Source organism: Cynara cardunculus, unplaced genomic scaffold, assembly GCF_001531365.2.
Source record: "Cynara cardunculus var. scolymus isolate 2C unplaced genomic scaffold, CcrdV1 Un_Scaffold_1906, whole genome shotgun sequence".
Lineage (NCBI taxonomy): Eukaryota > Viridiplantae > Streptophyta > Magnoliopsida > Asterales > Asteraceae > Cynara > Cynara cardunculus.
In genome coordinates, this window is record NW_020200911.1 from 72,089 (window position 1) to 98,626 (window position 26,538).

At 37.0% G+C, this 26,538-nt stretch overlaps 1 protein-coding gene across 1 annotated transcript; it reads right to left on the bottom strand.

The window, feature by feature from the left end:
- Window positions 1-1,938: 1,938 nt before the first annotated feature.
- On the bottom strand, window positions 1,939-23,121 carry LOC112502776 (protein tesmin/TSO1-like CXC 2). The gene is made up of 14 exons (XM_025106779.1): window positions 22,989-23,121; window positions 22,148-22,213; window positions 19,833-19,987; window positions 19,645-19,751; window positions 19,200-19,525; window positions 18,933-19,031; window positions 4,941-5,554; window positions 4,627-4,695; window positions 4,368-4,554; window positions 4,193-4,291; window positions 4,045-4,111; window positions 3,317-3,482; window positions 2,544-3,229; window positions 1,939-2,307 (listed from the first exon to the last, which is right to left on the bottom strand). The coding sequence occupies exons 1-13, from the start codon at window positions 23,067-23,069 to the stop codon at window positions 2,557-2,559; spliced, it is 2,709 nt and encodes a 902-aa protein (XP_024962547.1). The 5' UTR covers window positions 23,070-23,121; the 3' UTR covers window positions 1,939-2,307; window positions 2,544-2,556.
- Between the last annotated feature and the right edge of the window lie 3,417 nt (window positions 23,122-26,538).

Sequence of the window (26,538 nt, forward strand, 5' to 3'; positions counted from 1 at the left end):
ATATTACTAGAAGTTGGTGTTGCTATCATGTTACTGAGGAATATTGATTAGAAATCTGGATTATGTAATGGAACTAGACTACAGGTGTTATCATTGGGAAATTGAGTGATAGAAGCACAGATTATATCTGGAAGCAATATTGGAAGCCGTATTCATTCCAAGAATGTCTTTGACACGATTCCATTCAAATTTCGAAAGAGACAATTTCCAGTTGGTGTATGTTTTCCCATGACTATAAATAAAAGCCAAGGACAGTCATTATCAAAAGTTGGTTTATTTCTAAGACAACTGGTCTTCACTCATGGTCAGTTATATGTTGTTTTATCTAGAGTTAAAAGCAAGCAAAGTTTGAAAGTATTAATTATAGATGATGATGTATTATTGACAATAGAACAAAGAATGTTATATATAAAGAAGTATTTAGTAATCTATGATACATGGTTGTTATTCTATTAATATTTTAACTATTTATCTTTGCCAAATTTCTTCTACATTTTGTTATAAATTTTGTTTTACAAGCTCTTAGGGGGCGTTTGGTTCGCAGAATGTTTTTGGATGGAATGGAATCTGTCAAATGAATTTGACTTTGAAGGAATTTGAATGAAATGTTGTCAGGTCTGACCACTTGTTTGGTTGACAGACACTGGAATGGAATTTGTAAAGGAATTTGAATCTATTTGTTTGGTTTACAAAGGAATTGGAACAGAATAATGAAAAATGACATAAATACCTCTTTCTTTGTTATTTTTTTAATTATCAATAGTTATAAAATTAAATTTTAATTGGGTGAAATCAAAATTATGTATCAAATACTATTGGATAAAATCATATCGTCACTTTCAAATAATTGTAGAGAGTGCGATTCATAAATCATGGTGGGTGTGTGGATAAAATCACCATATAATATACAAAGCTCATCACTGTTACAAATCCAACGGGGATCCTCCTCGAATCATCTTCACTTCAAATACATAGTCTCAAATCATCTTCATTGTTTAGGAGTCCAGAGGAAGAAATCGTAAATCAGAAATCGATCAATGAAGGAATCATAGAGGAAGAAATCGATCGGTGAAGGAGTCTAGAGGAAGAAACCGATTGGTAAAGGAGTCAACGGCTAGTGTTTAACAGGGAAGAAATCGATCTATCGATGGAGTCCAGATTTCGATCATGACGGAGTTTAGTGGCTAGGGTTTTATCTTTTAGTGATGGCATTTTTGTCATTTTCAAAATACTGGTTGGAATGGATTTCAATTCCATCACTTTTGTGAAGAAATGATCAAATCCACACTTAAGGGAATGTTTGGAATTTAATTCCATTCCATGGGTAACCAAACGTCAAAATAGAATTTGGTCAACGGAATTGATCATTCCAATTCCATCAGATTCCGTCGGAATCCAACGAACCAAACGCCTCCTTAATATTTACTTATGTTATTATAGATTCTTTATAAAATACATACTGCTTTCATTTAATTCTTGTAAAATACCGTGTAATACACAGGTTCAAACCTAGTTACATAATAAATGAGTATTCAGCCAACATGGCACCGATTGATTTTTGATGTAAAATTTTGTCATATCACAGCAAAGATAGCTACAAAAACTACAGATTACATGTCAAAATGAAGTTAAAAGCAACCTCTTAATTTTGACATAAAAATCAACATTCACCTTTTTCTATTATATCCAAACTAAAATAAATAAACGAAGTCCATTTTAGTGACCGGATAGATCTCAAACACATATACCATATTCCATCTATACTTAACCAAGACTAGATATGCCTTGGTCATGGCCCATGTCTTTCTGTTTTCTTCTCAATTTGACAACTGAAATCCACAATGTCAAATTACCAACGAAAACAAACCCAATAAATACCATGCAAAGATAGGATCTGAGGATCGAATTAGAATTTGTCCTAACCAAAAAAACACAACTGGATTTTGAATCTTTTCCCATTCACCAAGTCAAAAATGGATCATTAATACCCAAAAATATCCCAATACAGATTCACCAAACTGGAAAGATTTCTATGCAAGTAAACTAACTTTTTGGTCATTGAACACTCTGCAATTTCCTCTGAACCACCAGGATTTGGTAATCTTTGGAAAGCCAGAAGATACAACTACAATCCAAACACTTTTGACTAATATAAAAAGATGAGAAAACAAACATATCCTTCCCAGAACTAAGAAAAGAAAATGGCAAGAAAAGGGTCAAGAAGACTCACTATAGACTAGTCTTGTGTAGTTGCATGATGCCAAATTGTGTGGTTGCAGCGCCATTGTGTTATACACAATTTCTCACCTGCATGAATCAAGTTCTAAGCACGCAGAGAATTTTTTTTTGCTTCTAGATACACAATTTGGACAAGTTTGGATGCTGGTTTTTTGCCCAGAAAGATAAACCCTCCAACTTAAATTAACCTACAAAATCATTTACAAGGGAAAAAAGTATGATGATATCAAGCCTTTATTGTCAAATTAGTTATGGTATCTACATAATGCAAAGAAATAAACATCTAAAATATTGCAAAGACTGACCTTAAAAATCCATTTAAAGGGTGTCATCTGCTGGAGGATCATTTGAAATCCGACCAGTGTTGTCTTTGGAATTAATGCATGAAGTGAGAGGTGGGAAAGAAGGAACTGCCTTCAATATGAATTTCCTGCCACTTTTCAGAGAGTTTGAACCAAGTTCATGCAATCGGATCCTAGGCGGAGAAATTCGCTTCTTATTTGGTGATGTCACTTTCACCTTATTGGGTTGGATAGAAGAGTCTTTTAGTATATTGGGTGTGTCATCATCATAGTTGTCGATGGATTTTTGTTGAGAGTCGGTCAATTTTGTCCCACCAAACAGAGTCACTGGGGTGACTGAGGAGCGACGGGGACAAAGAGAAGAAAAGCTCAGACCACCAGGAGGTAATAACTGAGCTCTGGAACTGTTTGACCAGTCACCCATTGAGGTGAGATGACCAGTGGCGGTACCACTGGTAGTACACCCAGGTGAGCATTCATCCATAAATTCAACGCTGGGATATAAATCTTGACCAAATGGAACCATTTCACTGTTCATGTTACTTGCTTCCATGATCATGTCAAAGCTAGCAGAATTTTTGGGAGATCTAGGGGTGCTCACATAAGAAGGGTAAAAAGTGCTTTCAGATTCTGGCGACGGAAGGTATCTTCCGGGTAAAACTCGAGCTTTTGATGCATCATTTCCATGGCTAAACATGAAAGTGTGAGCAAGTAAAATTTCATAATTAAAAATATGCCTTATGAAATCAACTAAAAGTTCTTGATTAACATCTTACTTTGAACATTGAAACGAAGGCGTCTGGGGAGTCAAATTGTGAGGTTTTTGGAATTCAGAAAGAGAGGATCTTGACCTAATGGAACCCACTTTCATCTTGTCGTCAAATGAACAATTTAGTTTCTCGTTAATGACTTCCATGCCCATTTCTCTAATCGTGCCGCTTACTGATATGCATGTCATAAGTTAGAGATTGATAGAAAATCAAAATAAAATTCACAAGTTTAAAACGAAATTAGTTTCAATTCAGAAGTTTCCAAGATAAACATGAAATTACAATCGAGTAAGATGAAATTACTGTAAATCATTCAACAAATACAAATGTTCCCTGAACGAAAGAGTATCCGGCTTAAAGTTTTCAAGGCAGTCAGTAAAATTCATTCTGTACAATTGTGTGGCCAACAATCAACAAGCTTTTAAATAAATTAGATTCATTCGTTTACTTTTACCAGCTCTTCTATATGAGATGACTAACCACAATGAACTACCAAAACAGAAAAGATAATGAATATCTATATGCTATAGACTAAAGTGGAGTCATATACAAGTTATACAGCACAATCAATATATAGCATATATAACATAAGCATACATGAGCTTAAAATCTATCATGCTATTTACCTTCAGTTAATGTGTCCAAACTAGTTGAAACCAATTCATAATTTATCAAAGTTGGTATTTTGAATATCTCTGATAACTCCTTTTTTGTCATATATAAATATTTGTTACCTCCTTTCTTGCCATAAATATTTTGACAGTCTTCACACCGACATCCATCGGAGCATCCAACATTAGCCTATTACACAATAAAACAGGATTGAAAGGAGACAAAAAAGGAGCATCTGACATGAACTGAACCATATTAACAAGTACACACCTGATAGCACTCACAGTACTTTTTCAGGCACATTGACTTCTTGCAGTTGCAACCCCTTTTGTGTCTTCCTGCAAGTGGTGTCAGTTGATCTCCATCCTCCTGTGGACAATAATAACTAATACTTATAATTGATCACTAAGAAAACGAAGTTGAGATTAAATATCAAAATTAATACCACAATCTGGCTTCTTGGAGGCTGTGTAAGACGATGAATGATCTTAGGAGCAAATGCAAGTGGATTTCGTGATTCTATTTGTTGCCGTGTCTCAAGAACTGTATCTTCATATTCAGGTCTGTTGAAACACCCTTGGCAAGAACAAGGCCCAGCACAATAGATTCCAGCAGCAAAGCAGTCACAATAACTGCAAGGAAACTGTTTTGTAACTCCTCAATTGCATACCAGATCTATAACGCCAAGCAGTAGATAGACTTACAGTTTCAAGCACTTGCTCTTCTTACAATTGCAGTGTTTGCAGTCATCATCAGTGCTCTCTGTCTTCTTTCTGAAACAATTAGACAAACACAACAGCATAATGTAACAATTAAACAACTACAACAAGCTTCTTACAGAAACTACTTAGAGAAGGTTAAAGATGTTTCAAGAAAAGAAAACAGATAATAAAATGGTGCAACACAAAAATAAATATATGCATGGTGTGCGTAGATGAACTCAAAACCATTAGTATACACCAGAAATGTAGTATCTGGAATGCAAAATTGGGTATGTCAGAGAGCATGAAGAAAGTACCTTTTCTTTTTGGGATTTGATCTGTCCAACTCATCAACTCTCCCAGTCTGTCCAGAGTTCAGGCTCCCTGGATCAAACTTGTCTTCATGTTCAATTATCTTCATGGACTTTGCATTATTGTAAGAAGGGCAAGACGGAGGAGTTTCGTGCGTATATTCTTCACTTGTAGCTGAAACGTTCTCCACTAAATTTGAATTGGATGAAAATGAAGTGCATTGCATGTTATTTTGCATATGAGAAGTAATAGATATCGACTTCTTCCGTCCAGCACTTGAATAGGTCACATCTGTTGGTTTAACGCTTACATTCAGGGGACAAGCCAAAGGCCTGGCATTAACAATGCTGTTCAAGTGCAAGCCAATACCTGAGGGCTTGGAAACAGTTAGACTAGCATTCCTAGTATTTTGAGACAAAGATAAGGGACATGTGGATTGGGTACTTCCAGTAGGTTGAATATTGTGAGAAGTTGAAGAAATATCAGCACAAGAAGACTCCAGAATTTCTGATTTGCCAGCAGTATTTGGATTTTCAGAACCAGGGTCATTTTCTACAATTTTTTCTTGAGCTGTTTCAAATTGAAGGCGTCTTCGCTTCCCAAGTTGACTTTGACCGACCTACAGTGAGTGTTGCAATCATGGTAATTCCGAAAGACAAGACGATAAGATCAAACGCAGAAAAAGTAGTATTAAAGAGATGGAGAAAGAAGCAATACATAAATGAACCATAGCTTTTGTGCTTTACTTGGGTCATTATTATGTACAAGAATAAGAGAACTCTAATAATACATCCTTCACTTATATGAACTTTGACAAACTCACCACCATTCACGTTATTTTCATCTGAATGATTGAATATCAGAAAGATTCTGATAAGGAATGGCCCACTAGCCCAAGCCAATTGTAGATGATCAGCCGAGGCCTTGGAACACTATAAATACTAATGGGTTAGCAATACGGAGGGCAGGCAAGACTTAAGTTTTCAATAGAGAGTATCGGTTGTGAAAGCTTGGGCAGGAGAAAAGGCCATTCATCAGCTTCCTTCTGATTTTGTCATTTCAATCTTTTGAATCCAATAATCAAATAATTTAATCCTTTATTTTAGTTTGTTGTATCGATTATTTTCTTCTCGTTTCTATCAATTTGGTTCCATTGCCGAGAAATAATGGTCGCTCTAGAGACTCAGGTGAATACCCGATTGCAATCAAGGATTGATGCTCAAGATGAGAAAATTGAAGCCCTAACTAACCAGGCGAACTATCTGTCCTCTTCTATTAATTCAATGACAGAGATCCTAAATGAGTTGCCCAAATCCATCGGGAAACTAACGATGAGTTACAAAAGTATCAAGGAGAACAACCGAACTATGAGAGGAAGATGATGGGACTCCATTCAAAATCCAACCCATGGACTGGATTTGTTATTCAGAGCTAAACATTTCAAAACTCCCTTATTTTCGACTCCCGAGATGAAACTCCCCATATTCGAAGGTTTTGATCCCAGGGGATGGATCACCAAAGCAGAACTCTATTTCCAGGTACATGAAGCCTCTTTCTTCTCAGAAATTGAATCTAACCCAAATGTGTATGGATGGATCTGCTCTAAACTGGTTCACAAATCTCTTGATTAAACATCCTCAACCCACTTGGGAACAATTTCATGAAAAATTGTTGGTTCCATTTGGAGGGACCAAATTCCATGACACACGAGGCACTGATATTGATGAGTACATTGAGAATTTTGGGGCTCTCTCGGCCCTCATTCCAGACCAATCAGAAGATCAAGCATTAGGGATGTTTCTTCGTTGTCTCCAAGATGATATTAGGAATTGGGTCAGGGCACTCCAACCACGAACGTGTGACCAGGCTATGAATTTGGCCCTCACGTAACCGTCGATGGGGATAAAACCAGTATCAAAGGTAAGACACCGTTCTATCTTGGAATGGGTAGTACGATCCAAAACCAAACCTAGAAATACAATCAAAAGGATAAGCCCAATCCTCCACAATCCTCCTATCACCTAACGAATCAGCCCAGTAGGGTTACTGGCCAAGCCCAACCAAAATCATATGAAACCGCAAAATCTAACGCCAACACCACTCAATCTACAGGAACTCAACATCTGACTAAACCAGAATGGGAGGCTAACGAGGATTGTGTTTCATTTGCGAGAAAAGGTACTCCCCTTAGCATAAGTGTACGGAAGGGCAACTACAAGTGATTTTATTGGCTGATAGTGACAAATTAGGTGAGGACGGTGAAGTTCGTTATATTGAGGAAAAAGGAAATGATGGTCCGGTCTTGGATGGGGAGTGTAATGCCCTTGAGTTTTATGGATTTGGATCAGATCTTTCTCCATCCTTGAAGACATTTAAACTAGCCGGGGAATTACAGGGTACCTGTTACAGATTTAGTTGGGCTGGGTCATGATGTGAATAAACCAAGTATTCTAAAAGTTTATTCTAGAAGGGCCAAAAGGACAGAAAAGGAAAGTGGCTAGAAGTCGGTTAGAGGAGAAGGTTTTACCTTTAAATAGGAGGGAGGTAAAACATATTTTGGGAGAGAATGTTTTTCCTAAGTTTCTAGTAGTGCGTTGAGAGAGGGAGGATTGCCTGGTTCATTTTTCTGTTATTTTAATTCCTTTCAATTTCAATCACATACAGCCAATTTATTCCATTGCTCCATTTTAGTCAATCTTAATTTGTTGATTTCCATCATTGGTCCGACCTGCCTTGACCTGTTGTGTGGAATCCATGGAAACTCGATCTCAATTGAACCAATTGGAGCAACATGAAGAACGGATTCAGAGGTTGCAATCAGATATCCAGGAAATTAAAGTGGGGATTCAAGCGTGGGAATCCAAGCAAGTGGAGGAAGCTGAACTTCATAAGATGCTTATGGCGTGGGTGAAACATCAGGGTATTCAACCCAACTGTGAATTTGGAGGACCGTTTGAGGCCTCCACCGGATTCCCAATTACACAGACTCCTTAGGGGGTTCATCACCACAACAAGGTGATAACTCGCACACTTCTACTCCACGATTCAGTTCTTCCAATTTGTTACCATAGGCGGTAAAGAAAGTCAAATTGCCTGAATTCTATGAGTTCGATCCCCAGGGATGGATTCAGAAAGCAGAATTATACTTTGACATTCATGGTAAACCATCTCACCTTCGAATTCGTTTTGTTCAATTAAGTATGGTGGGTGTAGCCCAACACTGGTTCACGATTGTGAAACATATTTACGATCCTCTTACATAGGAACAATTGTCTGTCGAACTACTCCCAACGATTTTCGGGCTTGGAGATTCATAATCCGTTCGAACAATTGGCTACGATGAAACAGGTATCTTCTATTCACAATTATATAGATGATTTTGAATATTTTGCTATCCTTGGTACCTTGATTACCTGAGACACAGACCCCGGGTTACTTTATTGCGAGTTTATGTGATGATGTGAAACGATGGGTACGTCTCCATCGACCTCAGTCTCGTCCTGATGCCATGTATCTCGCTAAGGATATCGAAGAGATGCTTTGCCCTTCTGCCGGTAATATTTCTCAATCCCAGTTTCGATACCAGGCCGAAGGTGGGTTAGGCTTCTCTTTCCAATCAGATTTCAAATCCAACCCTCTGGGTCGTTATGAGAACAAAGGGCCCAATAGTTCTCTTTCCAGTGAGAAGAGCCCACTTACACACACTGATATAGGTCGTATGCCCCCGAATCCGCGTACTGTCGGGGCTCCTTCATCGGACTATGGCCAATGTTCAATTGTAATCGAGGTATTCGGTCTCTTACTCGTACAGAATGGGAGGAGCAACGTAAGAAAGGGTTGTGTTTCCGTTGTGGGCAGCAATTCAGCCCTGCTCACAAATGCCCCCAAGGGAAATTGTGGATTCTTCTCTTGGGCGATGATGAATCGATAGATGGGAACGGTGAGCTTCAGACCGTAGAGACAATAGAGGAACCAGTCACTAAAGAGGAGGAAATTCCTCCAAATTGATTATGTATGGCCTTGGAATTTTTGGGTGCTGGCAAAACCTTAAAGTTTGAGGAGGCAGTACTGATTTTGGCGGACAGTAGAGCCACGCTAATTTTATCTCACGAAAATTGGTGACCGCTTTAGGGTTATCTTTATTAGTCAACATTATATGCATCTTAAAGTACAAGTGGAGACATGTGAATTCGAGGTGGAGGAATTGGTATTTGACATGGGGGATTTGGACATGGTTTTAGGCATGGAGTAGCTTAATACTTTGGGAGAGGTGATCCATAACTGGGAACAATCATCCATGAAATTTGTATTCCAAGGGAAGTCGGTGTGCATCCAAGGCCTATCTAAAGTACAAGTCTCTCAAGCTTCTCTTCAAATGTGGTTGTCACTAGACAATCCTTCTCAAAGCTGTCTTTCGAGTATTGCTTCGTCCGGCCAAAACGAACAGGAGGAGTTATCCTTCGCACAACAACAGGATTTACAATCCTTGTTTGACCGTTTTCCAGCAGTATTTCGGGATTGAACAGGATTACCCCCACGACATGCTCACGATCACAGAATTTCTTTGATCAATTCTCGTGAACCAATTTGTGTTCGGCCGTATAGATATCCCCACGTTCAAAAGGCTGAAATTGAGAAGCAAGTAGAGGAACTTTTGAATCTTGGTGTGATTCAACCAAGTAAAAGCACTTTTTCCAGCCCAATAATTTTGGTCAAAAAGAAAGATCAATCGTGGCGGATGTGTGTGGATTATCGTGCTCTCATCAAAGCCACGATACCTGATACGTTTCCTATTCTAGTAGCCGAGGAACTTATTGATGAATTGAAGGGCGCATTTTTTCTCTAAACTAGAGTCCAGTTATAATCAAATCAGAATGCAACCGGATACCATTGATAAGACAACGTTTCGCACCCATGACGGTCACTATGAGTATTTGGTGATGTCGTTTGGACTCACCAATGCACCAGCAACCTTTCAAGCTGTTATGAGTGATATTTTTCGGCCATTTCTATGTAAATATGTGGTGGTTTTCTTTGATGATATCCTTATTTATAGCCCGACTTGGTCAAAGCATATGGAAGATTTATCGATGGTGTTACACGTTTTACTTGAAAATTAATTTGTGGTGAATCGAAAAAAGTGTTCGTTTGGGCAATCATCGATTGATTACTTAGGTCATATTATAAGTGGCAAAGGAGTGCCAATGGATCCAAAAACATTGAGGTTGTTTTGGATTGGCCAGTTTTGAAACAACTAAAAGGGTTATGAGGATTTTTAGGTCTTATGGGATATTATCGAAAGTTTATTCGCCACTATGGCAGCATTGCAAAACCGCTCACTGATCTCACAAAGAAGGATGCCTTTTGTTGGAACTCGGAAGCTCATCAAGCCTTCGAAACACTTAAAGTTGCCATGGTTACGGCCCCACTATTGGCACTTCCTGATTTTACTCGACCATTTATAGTCGAACATGACGCGTCGGGTAAAGGAATAGAAGCAGTCTTAATGCAAGAACAGTGTCCCATCGCATACTTTAGCAAGGCTTTGAGTGAACGTAATTTATCCAAGTCGGCTTATGAAAGGTCCTTGGTTCTAGCGGTTCAACATTGATGGGCCTACTTATTGGGAATATGTTTTACGGTGTATACAGTCAGAAAAGCTTAAAATTTCTATTACAACAACGAATTACGAACCCGGGGAAACAAAATTGGGTGGCTAAATTATTTGGCTACCAATTTGGTATTTGCTATATGCCCGGTCATGAAAATCGGGCTGCTGATGCTTATCACGTAGGGCTGAGAATGGTACGCTGACTTCGATAATATCCTGTCCAATTTGGGTCCAAGGGGCCCACTTTATTGAAGAAGCCCGTAAGGATGCTGATATCAGAAAATGATTCAAGACTTGCAACATGATCCTAATTCTCACTCGGGTTACACCTTTAGACAAGGAATACTTTATTATAAGGATTGTTTGGTGATTCCTCGTACATGGAAATTTATTGCTACCTTAATCAAAGAATTCCATGAATCAGCTTCGGGAGGGCATTCCGGCTATTATAGAACTTACTGTAGTTTAGCACTTAATCTGTAATGGCCAAGAATGATAGTTGTTGTGCAACAATTTGTGAAGTTGTGTGACATGTGTCAATGTTGCAAAGCGAATTCTACCACGTCGAGGGGTCTTTTGCAGCCCTTGGACATTCCGGATACGGTTTGGGAACATCTCTCAATGGATTTTATTTTGGATTTACGTAAGTCTAAAGGTTTTGATGCAATTTTAGTGGTGGTAGATCGTCTTTCAAAATACATCCACTTCATTCTTTTAGAACATCCATATAGAGCAAGGTCAGTCGAGATCTTTGTTCGGGAAGTGGTTCGTCATCATGGGGTTCCGTTGGCGACCGTGATCCATTGTTTCTTAGTCAGTTTTGGCAAGAAATTTCCGTCTACAAGAAACTTAACATGAGTTCCGCGTATCACCCGGAATATGACGGTCAAACTGAAGTCATAAATCGTTGTTTGAAAACATATTTGAGATGTTTTGCAATTGATCAACCTCGTTCATGGTCAATATGGATTCCTTGGGCGGAATTTTGGTACAATTCTACTTTTCATGGATCAACTGGAAAGTCTCCTTTTGAAACGGTTTATGGGCGAAAACCACCCACTGTAACTCAGTTTATTCCAGGGGAGATTCGGGTAGAAGTTGTGAGCCAAGAATTACGGGATCATGATGAAGCACTAAAACAACTTAAGGTACATTTATCGCATGCCCAGGCGATAATGAAAGAACAAGCAAATAAAAGAAGACGTGAGATAAGTTTTAATGTTGGCGAATGGGTTTATCTAAAGTTGAAGCCTTATCGACAGTTGATTGTGGCTCGTTGAATCCATCAAAAGTTAGCAGCTCGTTACTTTGGGCCCTTCAAAATCATGAATCGAATTGGTTCGGTAGCATATAAATTACTGTTGCGTTGCATGTATCTTCTAGAGTACATCCGGTCTTTCACGTTTCGTTACTCAAAATAGTGGTGATGTCAGATTCCATGGAGCAAAACCTTCCACCTGAATTGGAAATCAACTCTCCTGATATGTTCCAGATTCTATTTAAGCAGTACGTACGGTAAATGCTCACAAAGAATCAATTGTACAATGGTTGATTAAGTGGAAGGATCGCAACATGGGAGGACACAATGACTATTAAAAGTCAATTTCCAGAAGCAAGCCTTGAGGACAAGACTTCATTGGAAGGGCAGGGTAATGTTATGGATTTAGTTGGGTTGGATCATAATGTAAATAAACCAAGTATTCTAGATTGGCCAAAAAGGCAGAAAAGGAAAGTGGCTAGAAGTCGGTTAGAGGAGAGGGTTTTACCTTTAAATAGGAGGGAGGTAAAACGTATTTTGGGAGAGAATGTTTTTCCTAAGTTTCTATTGGCTCTCGCGTTAGTGCGCTGAGAGAGGGAGGATTCCCTGGTTCATTTTTTTTGTTATTGTAATTCCTTTCAATTTCAATCACATACAACCAATTTCTTCCATTGTTCCTTTTTAGTCGATCTTAATTTGTTGATTTCCATCAGTACCCACTCTAATTTTGGTAGACAGTAGAGCAACACATAACTTCATCTCGAAAGCATTGGCTTTAGGATGGAAATTCGACAAACAAACCCTCTTTCAATCTGTTTTGGAGGTAGTACCCGAGTTCGCATCTCCGAAGTATGCCATAGGGTCTCAATACAACTGGGGACCTTTACTTGTATCATAGATGCTTTGGTTTACGATTTGGGGTCCTTGGAAATGATTCTTGGTTTAGCATGGTTAGGAACCTTGGGCGATGTGATTTCTCATTGGCAGACCCAACAAATGCAGCGCTGGAAAGATGGAACCCTTATACAGTTGCAGGAAGTCTCTTATTCACCTTACAGTCGACCTTCGCTTAAGACACGAATAAAAGAAGCTACTTCAGAGAATGCGACGGCCATTCAAACTCGGTTCTCTGATTTCATGTTTGGCAAGCCTCTGCTCTTCAAGACGGCGACATTGATAAGGAACGGCCCACTAGCCCAAGCCTAATTGGTGCAGTTCTGGAAAGATGGAACCCTTATTCAGTTGCAGGGAGTCTCCTATTCACCTTACAGTCAACCTTCACTTAGGACAAGAATAGAAGAAACTACTTTGAAAGATGCAACCGCCATTCAAACTCGATTCTTTGCTTTCATGTTTGAGAAGCCTCTGCTCTTCAAGACAGCAACATTTATAAGGAACAGGGCACTAGCCCAAGCCCAATTGTACATGATCAGCCCAGGCCTTGGAATACTAAATACTAATAGGTTAGTAATAGGAGGGTATTAGTAATAGGAGGGCAGGCAAGAATTTAGGTTTTCAATAAGTATCGGCTATGAATGCTTAGGCAGAAGGAAAGGCCATTCATCGACTTCCTTCTGATTTTGTCATTTCAATCTTTTGAATTCAATAATCAAATAGTTTAAGCCTTTGTTAGTTTGTTGTATCAATTATTTTGTTCTCATTTCTATCAGATTCGGTGTCAAAGAAATTGTTCCAATTTAAGACACCTTAAATCAGAGTAACATGAGTTATCTAGCAAAGAACGGTTTCATAAGTAAACATATGCATATGTGAAAAGGTAAAGCCACTCACAAAATTGATTTGCAATTTGCACCTACAACTCCAAAATATTATTGTATTCATTAAGCACCCAGGTTCAACCGATACTAGTTGCTAAACTACATAAGCAATCAAAAGAAACTAAAAAGATCTCTTGAATCAACAGAAATGGTAAGCCAGTGATTAAGTACCCGTATGCGAGGAGACATAAGAAGTGAGGGAGACTGTGGTAACTGGGGAAGTCTATTAGTAGCTGATAGTCATGAGGTTATGTTGGGAAGTGGATATAAATAAGACTAATCAGTTTAGGAGGGGGTATCAAACATTTTCCTGTACTGGCCATTGGTTGGGAAAAGAGAGTATAAACCCTCCTGAATGTCGTAGGAATTCGTGTTATCATTCTTATAGCGTTGTGAATTACAAGTCTTCCAATTGTCGAGATCCAATCAATTCATCCGAAGAGGAGGTTTACACCATACCACGAGGATAAGATTCAAAGACCACAACCAACGCCAAACAAGAAGGAAACGAACAACGAGATGTCGCTTCTTTATCGTGGAAAGAAAATTAGAGATGTCTACACCATTCCACGAGGATAAGATTCAAAGACCACAACCAACGCCAAACAAGAAGGAAACGAACAACGAGACATGTCGCTTCTTTATCGTGGAAAGAAAATTAGAGATGTCTACGTTTGATGGAAACGATCTAGATAGTCAGATTATGAGAGTTGAACATTATTTTGCCCTATTTCGACCCTTTAATGAGAAACAAATTGAAGTAGCAACCATCTTCTTCGAAGGCGACAGTTGTGTTGGTTCCAGTGGGAGCACAAGAAGAGACCAATTTTACGGTGGTCGGAGTTGAAATCGATGTTGTTGCGGCAGTTTCAACCGTTGGCAGTGGGAACACTTTGCGAGCAATTCTTAGCACTCAAACAAAAAGGGTTGATCAAGGAGTATCGTCGAAAATTTGTAGCATTGCCTACTTTGCTCAACAGGATATCAAAATCTAAGCCAATTTGTAAATGGGTTGGACCCGATGATACGAACTGAGATAAGATTTCTTTCTCCAATGAGCCTAACGGGTGCGATGAATTTAGCAATGAATATAGTTGAGAAAAACAAGGTGACCAATCGAAATTGGGGACTAAGGAGTGCGATGGAATTTCGGTAACGAGTAAACCAACAAGAAATACAAATAGTACAAAGGAAGGAAAAAATTATGAAGATCGGCCGACAATGAATAGCAACAACAAAAAGTCCAAGAAATATGCTATCTTTGCAATAAGAAGTANTAGTACAAAGGAAGGAAAAAATTATGAAGATCGGCCGACAATGAATAGCAACAACAAAAAGTCCAAGAAATATGCTATCTTTGCAATAAGAAGTAAGCTCCCAAGGCACAAATGTAAGAGAAAAGAGGTAAAAGTTTTGGTGGTACAAAATGTGGGGGAAAACNAATATGCTATCTTTGCAATAAGAAGTAAGCTCCCAAGGCACAAATGTAAGAGAAAAGAGGTAAAAGTTTTGGTGGTACAAAATGTGGGGGAAAACGAGACGACAGAGAGGGAAGAAGATAACCAGAAGTTTTTTACAAACAGGATATGGAGGTATCAGTGAACTCAATTGTAGAACTCTTAATACCTAAAAGATGATGAAACAGGAAAGGGTTATAGAGGTCTAGAGGTCGTTGTGTTGATCAACAATGGTGCCTCCCACTATTTTGTATCGACTCTAGTGGATAAATTGGGTTATTGGTAAGAATAGCTGAAGCTTACGATATATCAAAGGGTGCAGGTGAGGCGATAAAAGGATGGCATGCTTGTCGAGAGGTAAAGGTGTGTTTGCAAGGGGTAGAAATCGCGTTGCCGATCGAGTTGGGGATTTGGATTTAATTTTAGGAATTCAATGACTTGCAACTCTAGGAGCAACAGTTACCTATTGGCAAACACAAGTATAAGATTCCAAGTGGCACAAAAATAAGTAATCTAAAAGGGGACCAAGCACTTAGGAATAAACCAGAATAAAATGGGCATTTTGATTGAACTAGGTAGTTCAAAAACCAACAAACATCGGAATAAACCAGTTACCCCTGCGATACAGTTGGTCTTAGACAAATCTAAGGAAGTGTTTCAAATGTCGGCAGGAATTGCATCGCAACAAGAGAAGGAACACGGGATCATCTTTTTTTTTGGGGGGGGGGGGGGGCTAGTCCGTCCGACTAACGTAATGTTGTATAGGTATCCTAAATTTTAATACAATGAAAAAGAAAAATTGGTTACTGAAATGATGAAAGCAGAAATCATCCAACACAATCAAAGTCCATTCTCTAACCTAGTGTTGCCCGTCAAGAAGAAAGACAGTTGTTGGAGGTTTTGCATGAATTATATAGCATTAAACAAGGGTATAGTTTCGAAAAAGTACCCTACACCAATCATAGAGGAGTTGTTAGATGAACTATGTGGCCAGTTGCTTTTCGTAATCGAATCTCAAGTCCAGTTACAACTAGATTCAAAGACAGCGTTTAGAACTCACGTTATGCCATTGGCACTACCCAATGCGCCAACGACTTTTCAAGCACCGGTGAATGACATATTCCAACCCTTCTTGAAAAAGTTTGTCTTGGTCTTCTTTTGACCATATTTTGGCAAACAAAGACAAGTCAGAACATGTTCAGCACTTGAAGAGGGTTTTACAAGTGTTGTGGAAAAATCGGTTATGTGTGAACCTAATAAAGTGTGAGATTGAGGCAGCATATAGTGGTTGATTCGGGACATGTGGTATTCGCAGAAGGGGTAGACATGGACTCTTTGAAAGTCGAAGCAAAGTTAAAGGGGCCCCAACCGAAGAACATCACTATGTTACAAGGGTTTTTAGGCTTGACCGAATACTATCGTAAGTTCATTTAGAAGTATGGCCACATTGCCCAACCTTTGATTGATTTGCTAAAGAACAGTTTTAGTTTTAGTTGGGATAAAGAGCCTATTGTTTATTTCCTAAAGTTAAAGAGGGCCTTGACCACGACCTCTACATTAGCTTTGCCAACTTTTAACAAATAGTTTGTGGTGGAAAGGACGCATCAGGTTTTGGGGTGGGTGTCATCCTAATGCAAAAGGGAAGACCAGTTGTTTTTCATAACTAAGTCTTGGGGCAGCATGCTCGTTTGAAGCCCATCTATGAAAAAAAGCTAATAGTGATCGTGTTTGGAAACTTAAAATTGCGTTCATACTTATCAGATCACCAATTTATATTTCAAACGGATTAAAGAAGTCTTAAATACCTGTTGAAGTGACAACTAGTTGGATTTACAATAGCCGCAAGGATTGATAACGTATTTCACGTTTCTCTGTTACGACATGCTATAGGATCTTGTGTGTCATCGGCGGTGTTAGCCCACAATTTTAACAGAGGATTTGAGCCAAAAGAGGTCTAGATTGTCGTCCAAACATGACGAACAAGACCACACCGTTGGAAGTTTAGATAAATTGGAAAGGGCTACAATTTTTGAAGCATCATGGGAGGATTGAGAGTTGCTGGAAGGCCAATTCCAAATTTTAACTTTTTGGACAAGGTGAAACTTTAGCTAAAGGGTAAGCCGGTGATTAAGTACATGTATGCCCGAAGACATGAGAAGTAAGAAACATAGACTATTTGGTAATTCCAAATGAGAATTAGTTGGGAAGTCTGATACTAGCTAATAGTTTAGAGGTTATAGCAATTAGAGAGGTAAATATATATTCATATAAGAATTGTCAGTGTAGAGGAGATATTAGAAATTTTCTTGTACTAACCATTGGTTGGGAATGGAGAGTCTACTGCCTCTCTCGAATGTTGTAGGAATTCGTGTTATCATTCGTATGGTGTTATGAATAGCAAATCTTCCAATTGCAATGATTCAATCATTCATACCTCATAAACTTTTCTTTAAGTTAGTTAATCTAGATGGTTTATTGTGTTATTCAACTATCAGTTTCTCTATCCTAAGAGGAAAAAAATTGTGTGCATCAATTAAATGTGCAACTTCGGCATTTAAAAGTTACTAAAATCTAAGTGCAATCTTTTATGTATGTGGGTATGTTAAATAAAGTAGACATAACTTGAGCAATACACATTATCAAATAATAATAGACATCAAACGAAAGAAAACTAATATAGGGTGGATAATATAGGAAAAAATGAAACATCCTATAGAAACAACGAAAAGGGAGCGGTAGGTATGAAAAAGATAATATAAGATGGATAGAAGTAGAAAATAGACACGATAACTAATAAACCAACTATTTGAAGAGTGAATATTTCATATTTTATATTATTGAATGATAACTATAAAATACTTTGTACCAAATTAGTCAAACTCTTCAAAAACAGACTAGATTGCACTTGCCCCCAAATCATTTGATCCGTATGTGATATCAAATATCAAGTCAAATATGTTTACTTAACAAATAGGTATAACAGATGCATATTCTACAATGCAAATCACCCCACACCTAATAAGTACTCGGTGTGGATATAGCTTTATAAGTCATGCATCAATACTCATTTGTATACAACACCCTTGAAGAACAAAATAACCTATTAAACCTTTCCATTATTGTGTCTTGTGTTCTCCAACTCACTACATAGAGGATCAAGTTGATTTTATCTTGCAAGCATTGTCAAAAATATCAGCTACTTAAACTCCAAAAAAGCATCTACTCAGTGAAAAAAAGAAGGTTCACAAGAAATACCAACCACCTTCTCATGAGCAAAGCAACAATCCACCTCCATATGTCTAGTGTCTTATGAAATATAAGATTATCACACTTGTAGCAACCAAATCTCGGATGTGTGTGAAAAGTTGCATTGTTGAAAGGAGTCAAGGCCGTTGACAAGGGTTTCCAAGTGTTGAATACATGAAAACAGAAAAGTTATATTTGGATCCTTTAATGATCAGGCCAAAGATCAATGTGGGAGTAAACAAGGGTCAAGGATATGCATGCATATGTAATACTTATTGTGATTTTTGCATGCTTATGTAATACTTATTGGGATTTTTCCATGCATATGTGATACTTATTGGGATTTTTGCATGCATATGTAATACTTACTGGGATTTTCCAAGTATGAGATCATAATAGAATGTGTACCTTAAAATGGTTGTAAGCCCATGTATTTACGCTGCTAAGATGAGCATAGGAGCTCTACAAAACATTATCCTTATCTCTTTAAAATCTGCTATCCATGAGTTATGCCTTATCCCATGATGGGTATGAGATAATTTAAAGAAACACATATTGAAGCTTTGAATAGGTTCACATATGGAAGGTAGAGAGTGATTCCAAACTATGTGTATAGCCACAATTAGAGTTTTCACAAACTATTCTACCTTTGAGTGTCGTTCTGTCATAGTTACAATAGATTCATCGGCAATTCCGGATTCTATTCGCTTGCCACAATCCTTGTACCGGAAAACAGGTTGCATATGCTGAGGCAACAGTCCAGATAAAATTAAAACCAACTAGCAGGATGCCTATGAGTTCTTTATACAATGCAAATGTTGTAAATATAATAAAGATTATAAATCATGATGTTTTCTTAAAGAAGCACCGGACAGCACTCAATATGATTCAAGCTAGTCACATTAAAAACCTACCTGAGCCACCCGTTGGTCATATTTTTGGACAGACATATTGTCCACAGAGACATTCGCCGGAACTTTTTGGCAACTATTAGATTTCGGACAACTACTGGTTTTTCCATCATTTTCAATAGACTTGGGACAGGATGATAAATTTCCTTCATGGTCCCGTTTTGCTTGCTCAACAAATGTAGCTGATGCATTATTTGCCACCACATTGCTTCCCTTGCCATCTTCATTGGCATAGGTTTCCATAGATCCCTCTGGGTTCATTGAATCTGCCACTTTGGGTAGGTCATCTTCGAAATTTGTCAAACTTGAATTGGCCAAGGGAGTAAGATCTGCAAAAACCATCTCAGAAAAATCAGCTAGATAATCATCAACTTATCATTAAGACTGCAAGTTTCATCATGTCTAGAGCTGTTATTTCCATGCTTGTTGTTACAAGGATTCAACTCACCGCTCATATGGGAAGTGAGTCTTTCGGGTTCAACTGCACCAGTAGTGATATTGCCTGTACGATCGTGTCGGGATAATTCTGAGTGGGATGATATATGACATTGGGACCTGGAGATCATAAAACAAACAATTAATCTTCAAGGAAAAGTGAAAGCAGTATGTATGAAATAAATATCAAAGAAATTAGACCTTTTCAACTCGGCAGATTGTTGATGTGCATGGATTCGAGGTGATGTGAATACAAGGGGAGGAGAATTAAGCCCTGAAAATACTTGTAAAGCTGATGTCCCCTTGACAGGCTTTATAGGAGAAAGATTGTTGATGTAATTAAAGATAGGAGAGTCCTGAAACAGGCAGAACCAAAATAGGACGAGAAAAATTATATCAGGAGTATTAACAGCAAATTAATAAAAAATTTAACTTTAGCACCCAGAGTGTGATCTTGAAGATAAGTGCAACGAGTATTTACATAAAAAGATGTACAGATTTGTAATCTCACAAACCCAAATTTTCCACATTAGTAAGTAAAACTAACAAAGCTCAGACGTTGGACAAGAAGAACGAGCAGTACAAAGTGTTTATATATTGTTATTGTTATTAACAACCAATCAGCTCCAATTCCATAACAACAAAATGAACAAAAGATAAGTGAGAAGTTTGGCAGGGTGTGGAACCCTCAAAAACCGCTGGACAAATGTAGTCCCATCTCAATTCTTCCCTCCAACCCAAACCCAAGTTATTGCAGCATTCGTACTTCCACTATCTACAGGTTCTGCACCTATCTTCCTGAAGCCTCAAGCATCTTAAAAAAACTACATTGTAGAGACATCAAATTAAGAACAGGCACGTACTAGCAGCAATTAGACTGATCACCCAAACATATTCTTGACCATGTGACCTATTGATATATAGAGTAAATAGGCTTGAAGTAAGCTGTCCCAAAGACAGACAGCAATCAAAAGTTAAGCAAGTAACCACCATGCAAGGGCAAGTGACCAGCACATGGGTATTTGAAGGTTCAAAGGCTAATGCCTTTAGGCCTAGGGATGATCGACATGCAAATCCAGATAATCAAGTACCAGAATGTCATAATAAGTCAGATGGGTATGAAACCTGCTGATTGGCAATGGTATTTTACTTAATGATTTCTTGTTTCCCTAAGTCAAGATTTGAGTTCTCATTTCTATACAAGTTATATAATCTCATTACAGAACTGTCAAAGAATAGAATTATAGTTTTAGTTAAATATCTTCATGTCATGGGAATTGTGTGATGCAATAAACCATTAAGTGAGATTTAGATCATCTTGGATGTGTTGCTCATATGTTTCCAGTATTCTAGGTGCAAAGCTCAGACTTCTCAGTGTTGACAATCCCACAATTGAGTTCAAGGATACCCACATTTCGCATTCAGTTCCCTTCTAATTTGTGTTCGTACACAAACTCGATTTGTTGCCATTTCCAAAATCCTGTGCTACTAACATGTTAACCTCTTGTCTTTGGCACCTATGTGCTGCCTCTAACAGCACTGGTGATATTATACCATATTTTAAAATTATTTAACACATGGTTGAACAACCAAAAAATATTCTATTAGCGAGTATCAATCTTAGCAAAACATAAGTTCCATCATTTCATTTGCATACAAACAGCAAAGACCGCCAATCCTTCTTTTCAAATAAGATTTTTCTTGCATCAAATGAATTCTCAACCCATAAGAACCATAGTTGTTAAAAGCAAGCGCACCTAGGCTCTGAGGCTCATAAGGCTCAAGGAGTTGGGCCTTTTTTAAAGTCGAAGCTAGGCATATTTACGAGGCTCACTAAGGCACCTTGGTTGAGGCGCCTTAAATTAGAGTTATTAAATACCAAGTCAAACCCCAATATTAAATAAGTTTTTTCATCGTCATATCTTCTAGACTTCTTAAGAATGAGTTATTAAACAGATGATATAAGCCAAAGTGTCAAACCCTAATATTAAATACCCAGTTCTTGTAAATTCAAGCCTCTTTCTCTATAAATACCCAGACCTTAAAACTTCTCCCTCATGGTTCATGCTTTAAACCCAACCCTTCTGCCTCTATCGAAGTACTGTTGGTCGTTGCACCAGTACTTGTTACATATTTGACTTGTGTATAACTGTATGTGTGTATATATATAACGTTTTATAAGATGCGCCTCACATTCCTGAGACCCGCACCTCACGCCTAGGCCCCTGGACCCTTTGCGCCTAAGCGGGACTTGATCCTCTAACAACTTTGATAAGAACATAGTTTTACTGTCGAACACATATAGGTTCACAATTTCAAGTAGTTTAGTCATCAACAGATATAGATCAATAAACCAAAGCTAGCTCAATAAGAAAAACAATTTAGATACATCTATAGCGATTGAAAGTAATAGTCACGTGTATAATATTACTTGTAGTTGGCTTTTATATGGAATTTGACATAGAGAATTCTCAAACCCAAAATGTACTTGATAATTGAACAAATTTCAAAATTACCTCTAAAGCACTTGGAGGCTCCACCTCCAAATTCAACACCATACATAAACAAACATCCACCACAATCTAACAAAACAAACCCAATTATGAGTTTAGAAGTTTAAGAATTACTTCAAAAGCAACACCTACAACTTCTAATCAAAACACAAAGAAAGTGGAAACCTTACTTCCAATCCAAAGCAATACAAAAGTACAGAGACCTAATTTTTGATTAAACATAAAATCAAATACCTATCACCACGTTTACATAGAACCCTAAAAACAATTTAGAAAACTGCCATTTGTCTAACCAGCAATTGGATGCAACAGGGAGTCGCACTCTCAGCAATCCACGTACTCGTCATCGTCTTATGGGATTAACTTCAACATTCAGCCAATGTTATTGGTAACATTATGTAATTCCCTAATACCCATAACCAAAAAATACAAACCCACCAAAATCCCTAATACCATACCTTCAGAAATGTAAAGAAATAAAATAATACAAAAGATGAAACCAATGACATAAAAAAAGGGCTGTAACTTTACACATATAATTCATCAATTTACAGACCCAACATACAAATAATAGTTTATATAAACTGTACAGAAGACCCACAAGAATCAATTCTCTTAAAATCCAATCAACACAACAAACCGTCACTAGAATCTAAAGCTAATTGATTGTCATAAAACAGTTGAGAGTCTAAATTCCAAATTCAACCTATTTTACAAACAACTTAAAGCTAATACTTAAAAAAAATCCGCATATACAAGGAAAATGCAATAGAAACAACCAAAAATTTAGATGATGAATAAATTCCAGACTATCGCCATAGATATGAGATTTTGTTGGCTTTACTTGGAAAGCAGCAGATTGTGGTGAAGTGGTGGATGCGATGATTGCTGTGGTCGACTCATTTGGATTTTCAGGAGATCCCATTTCGTAAAAAAACCCTAACCCTCATAAACTTTTTGTGCATCCTCTCACTCTATTTCCTTGAAAGTCTTTTAAACAGTGTAGGGTAAAAATTAAAAATGGGTTTTTCTCCCTCTTGATCTTGGTGAAACTGACGATAATTGCATAAATAAAAATAAGGAATAATTTTCCTTTAATTTATGCAGTGTAAAATTCAGGAAAAAATAAATGAAATTGAGAGAAATGTGGGTGGAGAAAAGGGGCGGGATTTTGAAACATATGATTGAGCGGGAAGTAGTTTATTAGGGTATTTACTTGATGGACTTTTGGGCCAACAGAAGATAAGATGGATGGATGTATGTATGTAGCATGTATACAATACAATCCACCAAATAAAAACCTCCAACTCAAATGAACAAATTGAATGGTTTTTTATTAAAGTGAGTGTCTATCGTAACTAATTTCACATGACCCTAGTGGTCGTTAGGGAAGGTGAACACTAGAAAGCAAACCTGGTTGATGTGTGACTGTGTTTCAGAGTTGGATGTTTTAGTAATGTTTTTTATTCAACCATATATGATTAAATGTTGTGTATTTAAGTCGTAAGGAGTAATTACGTTTGGTCTTTAATTGACTACTGACTGTTTAGGTTAGAAGGATGTCTTGGAGAGGATGATCGGTGTCAAATGATCCTTATCGTTCACCAAACATATAACTTGTCCTTGGTTTCTTGTAAATGATTATGTACGAGAAAATCAGTAACAAAAATAGTATCTTTCTAAGAATTTAATGGATGCAATAAATGTTGTAAGTTACATATATATGACCAATCGAACTTGGAATTGGATTACATGAATATGTAATACACACACAAAGAGAGTGCATGGTTGTAATGAGTCAAGCAATTAGCTTGAGGTCATTTGGTTCATTAATTATAGAGTTCAAAGTCATGCTTAAACACAAAACGGTCCTCGATTAATTTCATGAGCTAATTGAGCTTGAATTCTAGGTCGTAACAAAATACTCAAACTAATAAACAAAACATCAAGCTTGACATTGATATAGTTTTCAAGTTTGAACACAACAATGAAAAAATCATTTGAGGTTGAACTTGATTTATGTAAAATAATAAGTTAAGGGAGAAGCTACACATGGTAAAGAGTAATGAAGTCTAATGACTAAGATGTAATAGTTAGAAGAATGTAGACTTGGATATAGTAGGGGAGGAACATGTTTGAATCAGATACATATTCATCAACCCCTGAATTTCAGCTAGGAAGTTGAGTGTGAATGATAAATCTAGTCATTGTGGCCATTAGCAAGAATCAACAACTATAACTCTCTTAGTACATCTATAAGTCATGCCGAAACTAGAAGGAGAAGCATAGGAACATTATAATAAAACGTTAACATGGAAATATCATTTATGTTATCATGGAAATGTTAATATGAATTAAAATAAGTCAACATACACTGACATATATTAACAAGAAATGTTAACATACGTCATCACATTAACTTATGAGAACATCCGCTAACAAAGTATTTCTTACATTTCTCACAAAAATTTGTTTTCTCACCCGAAATCCAACTCTATATATACCAATTGTGTATCCCCTGCGATACATCAGGGTATACAACTTTATTGCAAATTGAGAATGTATAATTGATACAATTTCCTATTCAAAAATTCTAAAGTTTATGAATCGTTTTGTCATATTTACAGGTTTTGTTTTTCTATAATGAATATTCATTACAAAAATATCAGTGTTTTATAGTTTTTTTCAACTTTATCTACATAAGGATAATTCAAATATATACCTATTAGTCAATTTTTTAAAATAGATTCCTTGAAATAAACGGAATACCTTTTAGTCAGAATGTGTGAATTTTGTTGTTTAAAATACCAACTTATGTATTATTTTAAAGGTAAAAGTATAAAAAACCCAATGGACTTTAGTGTTTGGAATGATTAAGTCATTGGACAATTTTTTGGAACAAATAAGTCCTTGGACATTGCAAAACCTGTTAAATAAGTCATTGGACTTTCTAAATCTTGTTACATACATCCTTATAACCGATAAAACTTGTTAATATAGTAAAATAATGGAAAAGTCTAAAAAGACAATGGACTTTCATATTTTGAACGATTAAGTCTCTAAACATTTTTTGAGCCAAAAAAACACTTACATCTATAAAATGAAACAAATATCTTGTGATAACCGGGTTCAGGTTATATAATTGAAGGTAATTATTTGAAAATATTTGAGATATTGGTTACGTGATTATCTATACTATCTTATAAACCAGATTTATCAAAAGTCTTAAAAATAATTTTTAATGCACAAAATCTTAAAAACAACTCATAATGCATTAAGTAATATTACTTTATGCTTTCAGTCTTAAAATCTCTTAATCTACAATTAAAATAACATACAGCACAAGTTACCTATGTATATTATTACCTTTTCTTTTCATGTTCTCAAGATACTTTTGACACATTTCACTCATTTCTTCACCCTCTCATAACTTTATGTCTTCTCCCCATCTCCCAAGGTGAGATTCAAACTGATATTCACCATGAGCTATTAAAAGGTCTCTCATTTATCTCCCATTCAATTGCTCTAGAACTCTTGGTCTCGCTCTCGATCTCTTGATTTTTTGCTTTTTGTGTAAATTGAACACATTTGTGGAGTCGTTTAAATATGTTGGATTTGAAATATATTGGATTTTAAACTGGCATACAATTTTTTCATCGATAGACAGTAATTGGAACCATAACTCTTATTTATTCAAATTGTATTAATATGTAAAGACCAAGTGTAACTCATATCATTATTAAATCTTCTCTAATAAAACCAATGAAACTTCAAAATCGTTAAAATTCACGACTCCTGCCGCATTACGCAGGTACACAACTAGTTTGTTTATTAAGATCCATGATGCATGTATATGTGTATATATGCATGCATGTGAATGTGGAGGGGAGTGTGGGGGGGATTTTATATTATTGAGTATTCACCGCCTGATTTTGGGAAGTATTTAAAGTTGAAATTTTGGAGAAGGCAATCTTAGTTGCCATTTTTAGAAAGAAACTGGGAAAAGAGAGAATTTTGTGTTTGTGAGAAGAAAGTTGTGATCAAATTGGAAGCAATTTCTGTATGATTTCATCTTCAAATTCTTTGCTGAATTCATCTTCAAATTTGCATAAGGTGAGTTTTTACAGCAGTCTTTGAATTCAAATATATTATTGTTGTTAAAAATAATGGTTTTCATGTTAAGAGTTTATGAACAGATCTATTGTATATATGTTGTATATTCTTATGATTGGTCCAATGAGGGCTTGTTATTAGACAAGTGTTGTTCGATGAGGGTCCCTTATCGCATAAGCTTTAATCCATGAGTACATTTATGATTTTATGTGTTGTCTGATGAGGACTTTTATCAGACAAGGTGTTATCCGGATTGGGCATCTTATCGCCCAAGTGTTTAT